General features: G+C 41.4%; 1 protein-coding gene across 1 annotated transcript in view; it reads left to right on the top strand.

Annotated features, from left to right (window-relative positions):
• The first annotated feature begins 5468 nt into the window (after positions 1 to 5468).
• Lrp2 (LDL receptor related protein 2) overlaps positions 5469 to 14498 on the top strand; it is a 172310-nt gene continuing 163280 nt past the window's right edge. Inside the window, exon 1 of the mRNA XM_008837820.3 lies at positions 5469 to 5484. Within this exon, the coding sequence (XP_008836042.1) occupies positions 5469 to 5484 (16 nt within the window). The remainder of the gene's footprint in view (positions 5485 to 14498) is intronic.

Consider the following 14498-nt stretch of genomic DNA (forward strand, 5'->3'; position numbering starts at 1 on the left):
GAGAGAGAGAGAAAGAATGAATGGCGAGGAAAACCCGCGAGCTCTTTCCCTGGCTTTGCGTTGCTAGGTAGCAGCCGGAGCTGCGTGTGACCGACCACCAGACAGACAGAGCGGACGCTGCTGCCACTGCAGGGACTAATCTGTCTGTGAGGATGGGCCAGTTGCTCCTTTCCCCTCCTGCTCTTTCCCGTCGGACAACTTAATTGCCCTACAATAAAAATGAAACCCCTATTGTTGCGGGATTAAGCCAAAGCAATAAATTGATTTCCCTGGATCACATATTGGGGTTGATGGGTGGGGATGGGTGGAAGCCCCCATTTATGGAGGAGAGATGGGGAGGACTTGTGCATGGGCCGTGGCATGTATTCAAATGGTTAATCTGCTTTCTTTCCTCAATTCTTAGAGTAAGCTCCTTAGAGGGAATCAAGTAAGTAATTATACAGCAACTCCTAGCAGCACCCATTTCAGACTTCCTGGGACGTTTGGAAATGGCAACAAATCCATCAAACTTGCAAAAAATCTTCAGAAAGGGAGGGGAGGCAAGGGAAGACAATGAATAACTCCCTTTGAACATCTTCAGTACTGGAAATACAGAAAGGGGTTTTTTTTTATTGTGTGTGTGTGGTGGAGTGGGGTGGGGAGGGTTGCATATGCTAATATAGCCCTAGGGTTTTGGGTACTTTTTTTGCCTGCTTGGAAGGAAATTTTGCCTTTACCACCAGAACAGACATTTTTTCCCCCTGAGTTGATGTTTTAATCACTAATGTGTACCTAGACTTCTTGGAACTTTGCATCTTCCATTCTATGATAATATAGGCAATAGTAACACCATACACTTCTGTGGGGAGTCCTGTTCAAAGTACTTTTTAATTGATGGATTCATATAATTGTCTTAATATCCTTTTGAAGTAAGGTCTCTGATTATTCCTCTTTTACAGATGGGAAAGTGGGGGTGCAGAGCAATGAGGCCCAGGTCATATTGTTAGAAAATGATAGAGATTTTAGGCAACGGAAGGAATTCTGACTAGAGTCCATAACTGAACTGCTGTACTATATATGTGGCTCCCTGCTTCTTTCTTTTCATCTTAAAAATTGATTTTGTTGTGTGAATGACGTGAATGCATATTTATTGTGTATGATGTGTGAATGTACTTATTATAGTGCACATGTGGAGGTCAGAGGACAATTTTTGTGGCGTCAGTTCTCCCCTTTTCACTTGGGTCCTAGGGCTTGAACTCAAGTCATCAGGCTCCCACAGCAAGCACCTTTACCCACTGAGTCATCCTGGTTGCTTCTTTCTTGCTTTTCTTTTGTGTTAAAATGTCATGTTCTCTAAGTTACTGTCTACGTGCAAGATTATAAAAGAAGCTGGGATGCATTCTGCAAGTTTTACCAGATAAAGATAATAGTCACCCACTGTTTTATGGCTGTGGAGATACATATGCATGTGTTCTTTTTAGAAACTCTTTAGGCTTCTAAGTTCTGAACTCAATTCTCTTCATTCTTAGTCTTCATGTTTGATTATTTTAATTAATTTTTATTTTCTGAGTCAGTTTCTCCCTGTTGTAGCTCAGGCTTGCCTGAAATCACTCTGTAACCCAGGCTGCACTCAAACTTTTATTTTTTCCCCCAGACTTACACTTTTATTTATTTTGTGTTGTGGGGGCATGCCATACCATGGCACACATGAGATCAAAGGACAACTTTCAGGAGTCAGTTCTCTCTTTCCACCATATGGATTCTGGAGATCAAACTCAAGCCATCAGGCTCCGTGGCAAGCACCTTTACCCACTGAATCATATTGCCAGCCCCAAGTACCTGTTTTCTTTGTAATAGTTTCTTAGCCCTGATATACAACTATTACATATTTAGACATTAGGCATGTGGGCCTATGTTTTTATCTTCCCCTGGGTTCACATGAGGGCTGAGCCTACTCATCTCACTACTTTACCCCTGCCCTTAGCTTTCTATCTTTCATGATTAGAAAGTTCCCAGAGTCATACTCTTAACTGTCTTCTTCCCTCAACCTCCTGAGTCTCAAGATACAGGAGTATATCACCATATCTGGCAGAAGGATTTGTATTTTTAACTGAAAAACAAGAGAACTTCTCAGGATAGAAGTTAAACTATTCTTAATCCTATTTATCAACATTTAAAGAAAAGTGTATTTTTGTTTCCAATTTTCAAATATACAAAGTTTTTTTCTCTTTTTAAATTAAAAATTTTTTTGATTTATTTATTTTCATTTTATGTGTGAGAATATTATGCCTGCATGTATGTAAGTGTACTTGTGTTGTGTGTGCAATTCCTGCAGAGGACAGAAGAGGGCATCAGAGCTCCTGGAGTTGTTGGGATTCAAGCCTGGGACTTCCGCAAGACCAGACAGTGGGTTTTGTTGTTGTTGTTGTTGTTGTTTTGGTTTGTTTGTTTTTAGACAGGGTCTTCCTGAAGCAGGCCTGGAACTCACTATGTAGACCAGGCTGGCCTTGAACTCACAGAAATCAACCTGCCTCTGCCTTCTGAGTGCTGGGATTAAAGGTGTGTACCACCATGCCTAGCTGTAGACAGTGTTCTTAACCTCTGAGGCATCTCTCCAGGCCCCCAACTTTTTTACTTATTTTTATTTTATATGTATGAGTGTTTTGCCTGCATGTATGTGCAATGCCTGTGGAGGCTAGAAGAGGACTTTGATCCCCTGGAACTGGACAGTTTTTGGCCACCATGTTGGTGCTAGGAACTGAACCCAAGTCCTCTGCAAGAGCAGCTAGTGCTCTTAATCACTGAGACATCATTCCAGCCTTCTTTTTCTTTCTTTTTTTTTTTTTTTTTTTTTTTTTTTTTTTTGAGACAGTCTCACTATGTAGCCTTGGCTGGCCTGGCACTTGCTATGTATACCAGACTGGTCTTGAACTCAGAGATTCTCCTGCCTCTGCCTCCTCAGCATAGAGATTAAAGAACTATACAACCACACTCAGCCGAAAAAAAATCTTTTTAAAAAAGTTTTGGATTTGTGGTTGGGGCTGTGCATGTGCATAAGATGCATACGAAGTGAAAGATTCTCTTCTAATTCCCTGTGGGTCCTGGGGATGAAACTTGGTGGTCAGGCTTGGAGGCCTTTACCTGCTGAGCCATCTTGCCAGCCAGCCTTATTTTTTTATATACATTTTCCACTAGCAGTTCTTTGATGAATTCCCAGATCCTAGACTGTATTCTGAAGTGTTTGTATTTATTTTCTTTTTTTTTTTAAAGAAAGTAGCACTCACTTAAAGTTGGTCATAGTGGAGGCAGAGGTGGAGGCAGGTGAAGCTCTAGTTGTTTAAGGCCAGCCTGGATTCCAGTCCCACTAGGGCTACATAGTGAGAGCTTGTCTTAACCTGTCTCAAAAGACTAAAAAACAAAAGCTAAAAACAACAAAAAGGAGAAGTGCTTGCTTTAAAACTATATTTTTTTATTTTTAAAAATTTTTATTAATTTTTTATTTTATGTGTATGAGTGTATTGCCTGCATGTATGTGAGTGCACCTGTGTCATGCAGTGCCGCGGAGGTCAAACCCGGGTACTCTGCAAGAGCAGTCAGTGCTCGTAACTGCTGAGCCATCTCTCCAGCTCCCTAAAACTATATTCTTAATTCCAATACAACTTTGGGTGCAATCTGTGTTTTTGAAAGGATTGTGACACCTATAGCAAATATGCCAGTTTATCTCGCTGCATTTGTTTCCTGTATTTTCATATTTCCTTCTATTTCTCTGCTTGAAATTCTTTTCTGGTTATAATAGGATTTATGCCTCAACTCCCTTCAATCCTGTGCCTATCTTGATCTGATAAAAACTTAAGACCAGGGCTGGAGAGATGACTCAGCTCTTAAGGCCACTTACTACTTTTCCAGAGGGCCCAGGTTCAGTTCCCAGTATCCATACGGCAACTAACTCCCCTGATATCTGTCCTCTGTGGGTATTGCATACATGGATGCCTTTAAATACATACAGGCAAAACACTCATACATGTAAAATTTTTTAAAATCCTTAAGCTTTTTTTTTTTTCTTTGACAGGATCTCCCTGTAGTCCCAGCTAGCCTAGAACTTGCTGTGTAGACCAAGCTGGCTTTGATCTCACAGAGATCTGCCTGCTTCTGCCTTCTAAGTGCTAGGACACTTGGCTATAACTTTTTATGTAGCTGGAGGGAACTTTTTAGGATTCTAAGTCTATGTATTTTACAGATAAGTGGAGGAGGGAGGGCCTTAAAGCAGTGAAGGACAAGGGGATTAGGTTCCTGGCCTAAGGGTCTGTGATAGCCAGCATTTAAATCTGAGTCTCTCAATGCTTGTCTTTGCACTTGACTGTTTTTAGATACAAGTCATCTGAATGTCCCCACCTGCTTTGGTTGAGAGGAGATTTCTAGATTCCTATCAGGTGATCCTGACTTATCAGATGAAGCAAAGAATGACAAGTAGATGATCTTGGCCAGTCTTTAAGTAGATTGAATGTGCCTCTTGTGTCCGGCCAAAGAGGACTTCTTGATGGGTTAAGACAGCCACATGGCTTGTGCTTTCAGCTTGGTCTACAACTTATGCCATATCAGTGTCCCAATTCTCGAAGGTCTATATCTGCAAATCTGCTTCTCAAACTCTTGTGCCATCAAAGCACATTCCTTAAGATCCTTGGGTTTTATAGTGCAGACAGCTACAGAACTAAGATTTTAGTCTTAGTTAAGGTAATTATCCAGTCCTGGTTAGTCATTGTCCCACTCTCTAGTGAGACACTCTGGAAATACTGAGAAGGTTTAATTAAAGATTTTAATTGCATTTTTTATTATACTGGGTGTGGTGGCACAGGTAGAGCTCAGTGAGTTCAAGGCCAGCCTGGTCTACATAGTGAGTTCTAGGCCAACCAAGGCTGCATGGTGAGACCATGTCTTGAGGAAAAACAAAAAAGAAAAAGAAGAGAATCTAGATGTATTTATTTCCAGTGTTACTAAAAGCATATTGTTTTGTAATTGGCTTTGGCTGTTAAATTCTAGAACAGAGTTACTAGAAATTAGAAGGTACTTTTCTTGTCTGTAAAATAGGTCCACATCTATTTCATAGGATGGTTATATAGATAAAATTAGACAATGAGTGGAAAATAGTTTATAGACTGTCTACCATGATTACTTTTCCTACAATTTGACTTTTGCAGCTAAATGGTAGAGCATTTGCCTAGCATGTGCAAAAGCCCTGGGTTTGATAAAAAATACAGAAATGAATTTAACATACCCTCATTAATGACAGAAACGTAATTAAACTGACTGAAGCCAAAGAAATTTGTTGAATTATTTAAGTGAAAAGGTACAGATATTTGTTTGAGATATGTGAAATTGCCTTTTCTCTAGACAGAAATAATCAAACATTGGCAATTTCATGTGGTTCAACTTAATATAAAATGGAGGCTCACTCTGTGTTGTCAATTTTGCTTTTCTTTTCTGATCCTGCGATGACGCCATTCTCAAGTATGTTCTTCTGGTGTAAAATGGTTGTCAGTGGCTTTGGAGCTACATCCTATAATGTCATATCCACTGGGTAACAGTGAACAACCTCATTGTTCCCAGCAAAAGTCTCAGTTGCACCTCAAGGACTTTGCTCAGTTGTGAGCTGACTGGACGACTGATCACCATATCAGGGGTAAGAAATATTCCTGTAGGTGGAGCATACCACAGACTCAGTCCCAGACTTCATAGACAAAGTGTACCTCAGGAAACTGGGGTAAAGCTGTAGAGAGAATGAAGAGTAGAGGAAAAAAAGATATACCTTATCAGATAAAGCTGGTCAATGATATTTTTATTTTCTATGTGAAGACACATTTGAAAAGTCTATGGAAATTTCTCAAGAGCTGGCAGTCCTATGCTAACTGAATGAGTTGGGGAGGAAAGTACTAGAAAATTAAGGTTGAAAGAGGGCTCTTTGTGTTCATGGAATCATGTTGCAACTTTTAAAATTCTTTATTATTATTATTATTGCTATACTAGGGATTGAACCTGTAGCCTCATGAATGCCAGGCAAGTACTTGCTCTACCACTGAGCCACAATCCCAACCCAACCTTTTTTTGTTTATTCTTTTCTTTTTTTGGTCTTTTTGAGACAGGGTCTCTAGCCCCAACTAACATGGAACTTGCTATGTAGACCAGGCTGGCCTTGAACTGACAGATATACCTGCCTCTGCCTCCCCAGTGCTGGGATTAAAGGCATGTCCCACCACTCTGGGCATATTGGTTCTGTTTTTTGAGAAAGGGTCTTCCTGTAGCACCAGCTGGCCTGGATCTCATCTGCTTCTGCCTCCAGTGTGCTGGGATTAATGGCGTGAACCACCAAACCCAGCCTCCAACCTAATTTTTTAAGTTCAGTATGAGAAGAGTAAAAATAATGTCTAGAAAATGCATTTGCAGTCTGAAGTTTTATTATTTGGAGAATGTGATGGAGAGAAAAGATAGGGGAAATGAGCATCAATATATGGAATTCTTCAGTCAATGTAGGGTTTTTTTTTTTTTTCTTTCTGTGATTTCTAGACCCTTGCTTTTTTCCCTGCTTACTTCCCTTGTTTATGATTCTAGGACTTGGTTGATCTTTTTTCCAAGCACTTGACCTGGGCTATGAGGATGAGATAGAAAGACAGAGAAGAGTCTGGAGACAGGTTAAGAGGCCTCTGTAGAGTCAGATGCATCTTGGTGCATAGAAAGAGTCTCTAGCACTTAACATAGGGGCTTGCTCCATAGATGGTAGAACTGGTTCTTTCATACCAAGTAAGTGCACTCTATGTTGATGGTTACTCTGTTAGTCTCTGATTTAAATTGTATTTCTAGTACTAGGTGCTAAGAAAATGGAAACATTATCATGGCTAAAGATGGTTAACTTTATTTGGTCACTTGTGATTTAGGACAGCAATGAAAGACCATGAAGAAAATGTGTTCTTCCCAGTAAATGACAGATTAGACAATCTGAAGTTTTACTTGAAATTGCAGTACTTTGGGTTATTAGCCCTTAGATCATGCCTGACCCCAAGGTTATAAGAAGCAGTGAGAAATGAATCAAAGGAGGAAATGTAATTACCATTCTGTGCATTGAGAACATAAGCCACTGTTACCACGGGCACAATGGCTTGTTTATTGTCTGGATCTTAGGATATCAGTTTGTAAGCAATGACCAAGGTCTCTTTCAAGCTGATGTGCTGTCAGCCAATAATGTGATGATTCCTCTTAACTTTGAAAATAAGCTTTACTCACTTATCTACTGATTTACATTAAGTGACAGTGTATCTACTTGTAAGGGTTCAATTGATTCTGAATAAACCTGAAAAACAGGTGGAGTATAACTATAATATTATGCTAGAATTTCTTGGATTCCCATATAACATTGTGTCTCTAAGTAACAGGAATTTAGACACACTTTGGGGTTCAATTCAGTGATTGTTTTTTGTGTCATTAATAAGGGTATGTTTTTCTGAGTAAAAGTTGAAAAAAATTAAAATTACTCATCCTTAAATATAGTTGACTTAAATTTTTTTTCCTTTAGTCTTTTTGAGACAGGGTCTCCCTGTAGCACTAGCTGCTGGATTCACTATGGAGACCAGGCTAGCCTCCAACTCACAGAGATCCGCCTGCCTCTGCCTCCCTAGTGCTGGGATTAAAGGCGTGCGCCACCACACCCGGCAGACTTAAACTTTTTTTTGGAGTCCCATGTTAGCCCAGAGGCTTGAACTCATGATCCTCTTGCTCCTGCCTCCCAGGGCTAGGATTAAAGGGTGTGCTGCCATACCCAGCTGCTTTTTTTTCTTAATATTTTTTGATTTATTTTTATTTTATGTATATTTTATTTTGCCTACAGGTATGTAAGTGCACCTGTGCATGCAGTGCCCATGGAGACCAGGAAAAAGGCTTTGGATTCCCTAGAATTGAGAGTTATAGACAATTGTTAGCCACCATGTGGGTGCTGAGAACCAAACCTGGGTCCTCTGCAAGAGCAGTCAGTTCTCTTAACTGCTGAGCCATCTCTCTAGCTTTTTGAGACAAGGTATCATCCTACAGCCCAGGCTGGCTTGGAACCCACTGTATACATAGCCCAGTCAGGCTAGTCTTGAACTCTTGACATTCCTTGAGTGCCAAGATTATAGGAGTGTGCCACCAGGCCTGACAATATTGTTGAATCTAATAATGGATTTATTTTAGCTGAAATATGCTGATCTTAGCAACTTCACCAAAGGGGAGGAGAAAAAATTGTTAGCACGAACCTCTACACTGGTTTAATTCTGATGTGGGGAAGGGTGTGGAGGATACATTTTGTTCCAAGAAACAAGAAATAGAAAACCCAACTTACACTGGCTCATGAAAGTGAAAAATCCAGAGGCCGAGTGGAGTTCAGGTGAGGTGCAGCCAGGCTCCTATTCCCTTTCTCTGTGTGTTTTTTCTACACGCTCCCTCAGCTTTGCTTTCAGTCTACTTTTTCCTATATGGTTGCAAGTGTGGTTGCTGGGGCAAACAGGGCTACATGTGTCCTTGATCCTATCTGGGGAAATTCAGCTCAGAAGATGTTTTGGTCAGCTAATTTCTTTCCTCCTCCCCTCCCCTCCGCTCCCCTCCCCTCCCTTTCCTTTCTTCTTTCTTTCCTTCTCTCTCTCCCTTCCTCTTCTTCTCCAGTGTTAAGATTCTAGCCAGGCTTCAGTTATGCCTTTCTTTTTTCTCCTTATTTTTGGAGACAGGGTCTCATGTAGCTCAGTCTGACTTTGAACTCACTATGTAACCCAGGCTGGCCTTCAATTCCTACTCCTCCTGCCTCTACCTCCCAAGTGCTGGGGTAATAGGCTCATGAGCCTACATGCTAGGCTTCAGTTATGCTCTTAAAAGCATTACTACTACTTCAATATTTTAGAATATTACTATTTCTAAAGTCCCTGAATAGATATCAGTCAGCTCTCCAAACTTACCATATCATACAAGTCACCTGGGGAGCCTCATTAAAGCATATAAATAAATGTATAGGCTGGAGCTCACATTTACTAAATCAGAAGCATGGGAATCTGTGAAGACTTTCCAGGCAGTTACTCGGGTTAGACAATTTGAGAACAAGTGTCGTAGGGAACCCCTCTCATTTATCAGTTTTGTGAACTGAGACTTAGAGATAAACTGTAAATTCCTTCTCATGGGCAATTAGGTGTACTCCAAGTCTGTTCTTTCATTTAAATGAGTTACAACAAGCAAAAGTGTTCTTTACTTCTGAGGTGCCATGAACCATGTCCTGGTTCCTGGCCATTTCCTTTCCCTGCCAGCATGACAGGTCCTAAACCTCTGTCAATGTTTGTGTCTCTTGCTCTTTCCCTAGTCACCTCGAAAGCCCTTCTTCCCACTTCAAAAGGTCAACAGCTGTTAGAGGTCTTCTATTCCTTTTCCACAGGTCAGGATTTATCTCAGCATTTCTGATGGAGCCCATGGATTCTAGAGCATCCTTCTGTTCTGTGGTTGTGGCAGGATCTCATTCCCTTCACATCCTAACCCCAAGTCTCCTGACCACACTGGCACTTAGTCTATTGATCTTGGCATCTCTTCACTATCCCTCAAAGGTCTCCTCATTCACTCCCTCAGCTTATATTTCATGCCCATTGTTAAAGTTATTTCCTTTCACACACTCTCAGCAGTTTGGCTTCCTTTATCTTGCTCCACAAATCCCGAATCCTGGTTAAAACTAATTCTCCACACCTGCTTCTCTGTAGCAAAACAGGCAGAATGACATAACACAAAAGCTTGCTGACTGGTCTCACTTGAAATTCATGAAATGAATCTCAAGACTCACTTCCTAGTATCCTTACATGTTCCCTTGCATCCTCAGACCTCAATACCACCTTGGTAGTTGCTCTTTTTACTTTCGTGTGTTGTGCCACAGATAGAACCCAGGGCCTTGTGCATGCTAGGCAAGCCCTCAGTGTACCACTGAGTCACACCTCTAGGCCTGCTTCTGCTGTTAATAAATGTGACAATAGGGATGGATACCACAAGTTTGTATAGCAGCACACTCTTCTGTGTCTTGAGAAACTTCCCATGCTCTGAGTTCCAACCACTTTGTTCATGTTCAAGATCCATTTCTTCTCACCTTAGCAATTATCTCTTCTTTTGAAAAATCCTTCTCCCCACATTTTCTACCTGACAACATCATGTTTTCCCTGCTCCTCTCCTCCCCGCTTTATCCCAACCCTCCCTTTTTTCCCCTTCCTTCCTCTTCTCTCTCTTCTCCCCTGTCCTCCCTTCCCCTGCCCCCTCTTCCCATCCCCCTCCCTCTCTTCTCTATCCTCTCATCCCCACCTTTAAAATTTTTCTAAGACAGGGTCTCACTCTAGCCCAGGCTGACTTCAACCCAAACTTCAAAGACAATTGAGTCTTTCCTGTTTGATTTATCTATTACTTTTCTTAGTATCTGACATCAGATGCATTTCATTAAGTTACTTAATCAGTTATTTGCCTATTGTCTTCCCTAAGATGTAAATTCTGAGAGGCAGGAATTTTCATCTCATTTATTCATTGTTTTATCCTCAGGCTCTACAATAGGGCAAATAGATTGAATGAATGTGTGGATGCCAGCACGAATATTGATATACTCAACAGCTGAGCATGGTGGCACACATCAATGATCCCAGCTACTCTGGAGTCTGAGGCAGGGGGATTGAAAATTTGAGGTCAGCTGGGCAATTTAAAAAGAACCTGTCTCAATTTCAGCCAGACATGGTGACTCATGCCTGTAATTCCAGCAATTGAGAACCTCAAGCAGGAAGCTTGTCTTCTGTTCCAGGCCAGGCTGGGTTACAAAGTGAGACCTGGTTTCCAAAAACTCACAACATAGAGCTGATCAGTACTTGACTAGGATGCATGAATCCTTAGATTTCATCCCACCACATAAACTGAATGTGGTGATGTACCTGTAATCCCAGCACTTGCTAGATAGAGGCAGGAAGTTCTGAAGTTCAAGGTCATCCTTGCTTATATAGAGTGAGTTAAGGCTAGGCCTGGGGTCCATTAGATTCTGAAACAGCCTAGTGTAGTGGGGTATGCCCTCAATCCCAGCACTTGGGAGACAGCAGCAATTGGATCTCTGAGGGAGCTTTAGGTCAGCCAGGGATACAGAGACTACAAAACAAACAAGCAAAAAAGAAAAACAAAACCAAGCAAACTAACCAACCCCACTGAACTAAAACATTTTAAAAAGGTCTGGGTATAAAGCTTAGTGATAGATCACTTGCCCAACATACACAAGGCCTTATATTTAATCTCCAGTGTTACCAATAAAAATAAATAAACCAAGGGTGGGTGGGGAGCATCCTCCACTCATCACCGTGTCTCTGGTATTGCCAGCCTTTAACACCCCACGGCTTCTAGAGGCCCATCAAGATCCTGATGGAGGAAAAGAAAATTGTTGTCTTAATCAAAGCAAGTGGCTTAGCAACGCTGTTTCTCTCCATTTGACCCCCACATTGTCCCCCACTCCACCCCACTGGTGACCCCCAATGCATTTGAGAATGGCTGCTTCTGCATTTATCTTTTAGAATCTTCCCCCTAGGTCCTTGGTTATTCTGTGAGAATTCTCCTGTACATGTACAATGGCTCATTCTGCCATTTTTAGGACAGATTTGATATAGTAGCTTTTACAAAAAGATAAGCCAAAGTTTTTCCATGTTATGTTTGTGGACTGCCATTCTGTGTTTAAACAGCACAAAAGAAAGCTGTCTGGGACCACAGCACAGCGAAAATAGCAGCTGAGACAAAAGGCCCTCTCTGAAGAGAGGAGTGGTTTCCCAACTCTGGGAGGCCCGCTGGCAGAGATGGGAAGAGCCCAGCCAGTACTGGAGTCTTGTTCCTGATGGATGAAGGAAAAATGGGCCATACTAAAGGGGCCCAGACTACTGATAAAGGCCGGGGCTGTTTCTCCCGTGGACATAGCCTTTTTAGTCTCAGTGTTCATTCTTCTAAGAGTTCCATAGGTAGCAAATAGGGGGCTGGGAGGATGTCTCAGTTGGTGAAAGTGCTTACTTTGCAAGCATGAGTTCAATCTCCAGGACCCATGTAAAGTGCTGGGGAGACTGCATTTCGGAGGCAGAGACAGGTGAATACCTGGGGTTCCATGGCTAGTCAGCCTAGACTAATCAGTGAGCAGCAGGCCCCAGTGACAGCACCCTACGTTGACTTCTGGTCTCTACACACATGAAAATAGGTTGGAGATGGGGAATGACTGAGTCACATGTACACATAAGCACAGAAGTCAGAGAGATGAGCCTAGCAATAATGACTAGGTTTTTAGGTGCCTTCTATGGATACCTGACATGACCCTAAGTGCTTTTCAAGTATTAACTCACTTTATTTAATATTTTTTCCATTTGTTTACTGTGTTTGTATGCACATATGCATGCCATGACATATATATGAGGTCAGTTATTTTCTTCCACCATGTAGTTCTCAGGGATCTAACTCAGATTGTCAGACTTGTAGCAAGTGCCTTTATTTGCCAAACCAACTCTCAGAACCAACTTACCTGCTTTATTAGTAGCACAAATGTTAATGTGTAAAGGACCAAGGCAAGACAGGCAGTAAGCACTTCAGTTGCTAAATGGTAGAATCAAGAACTGCACAGAATGCTGATTCTTACATGTTGTCACCATGGATAAGTAAGAGAAAGTGGAAAATGTTTCTGAATATAGTAAAACGAACTCTTAATTTAGGGTAAAGTGACCTCATTTCAGAGACTGGTACCGCTCAGCCCAACCTTTGGACATGCAACCTTTGGAGTTACTTTGGGCAACTCCACATGCATATACTATGTGTTGATGGTGACCTTGTTCTGCTCAGGGGTGATGGACCATAGATTCCCTTGATATATGTCCTGTCCTGAAAAGCTTTGTGTTGGAAGTAGTGCATTTCTCCTCCAATCTAGTCTTTCTCAGACTGTGTAGGTGTCCTTGCCTGCTGGGTTTCTCCTACGCCACAATTCTATTACCTAGGAGCACTTTTCTTTTTTTGTCACTATAGAGGAGACTGAAGAGTTGATATGTTTTTATAGATGTGATAGAGGGATAAAATATGCCAGAAAATGAGATACTTGTGAAAGGAAGCCAACTCTTGTTGTGGGGAAAAAGGTATTATTTCTTGTTCGTAAGATGGCTTTACGATGACTTCCTGGTTGAATGGTTAAGCAGGTCTCTAAGATAGAACATTTTACCTTCTAGCATGGTTTTTCCTTCCTTAAATAGCTTCATCGATTATTAGAAAAATTTAAAGCTGGGTCTGGTGGTTGATATCTGTTGCAAGTTTGAGAACAGCCAAAAATCAAATAAACAAGAATAATGAAAAAGGAAGAAAGAAAAAAAAAAAACCCCAAAACAAAACACAGGTTGGTCCTGGAATTGAAAGTACTACTTAATCATTTGTTAGGGATTCATCAGCAAAATTTAGACCCCCCTCCCTGCCTCCCATAGCCCCTCCACCAGATTTCATGTATTCTGTCATGTATGTTAAGTCCTATCTGGTCAAGCATTTGTACTGAGGTATCCCTCAGTGCAAGTTCATCCACTGGCATCTAGTCATCCTATCTAGAGTCACTCCCTTAAAGAAGATCTACTCTCCCTCACCCAGCAGTCATCATTTGTTAATGGCTCTTTGGTTAGGGTTGGGGCCTGTTGCCCATTTCCTCTGTTCTATGCTAGGTTTTTGTCTGAGTTGGCATGGGTCTTGTGCATGCTGTCACCATTGTTGCAAGTTCATGAGAAAGTTCCCAGTTCTAAGTTTTAAAAAATTATTTAATATTTTATTTATTTGATGTGTATGAGTTTATTGTCTGCATGTATATAAGTACACCCGTGTTGCTCAATGCCCATGGAGGTCATAAGAGGGTGTTGGATTCCCTGGAACTGGAGTTACAGATGGTTGTTAGCTGCCATGTGAGTGCTGCGAATCAAACCAGGATCCTCTGCAAGAGCAGCCAGTGCTCTTAACCACAGACCCATCTCTCTAGCTCCAGCAGAGTTTTGGGAAGGGGCCCTTGAATTAGACTTTAGATGCAGTTATTGTTTTTCTAGACCATAATGATTACTACAGAGAGAAAACCGTGTTTGTTTTTTTTACCAGCAACATGGCTCAGTGGGCAAAGGCACTTGCTGCCAAGCCTGACCACTAGAGTTTGAGCCCCAGGGCCCACATGGTAGTAGGACAGAGCCAACTTTCACAAGTTGTCCTCTGACTTCCACACATGTGCCATGACACATGGGCATCCCAGCCATGCCCACTCCCCTACACAATAAATAAATAAATAAATAAATAAAGTGTAATGAGAACAGAACTTTCTTTTTAAGTTAACGTGTAATAAATTTCAAATAGTCATACACATATATCCCAAATCAGTTACTTCTTTTTTTTTTTTTTAGGTATCTACCCCCCTCATCTTCCTAAATGCTGTGTACCACTATGCCTGGCTCCAGCTCTTTCTTTCTTTCAGGTTATTT

Source organism: Nannospalax galili, unplaced genomic scaffold, assembly GCF_000622305.1.
Source record: "Nannospalax galili isolate Female #2095 unplaced genomic scaffold, S.galili_v1.0 scaffold1398, whole genome shotgun sequence".
In the NCBI taxonomy this organism is placed as follows: Eukaryota; Metazoa; Chordata; class Mammalia; order Rodentia; family Spalacidae; genus Nannospalax; species Nannospalax galili.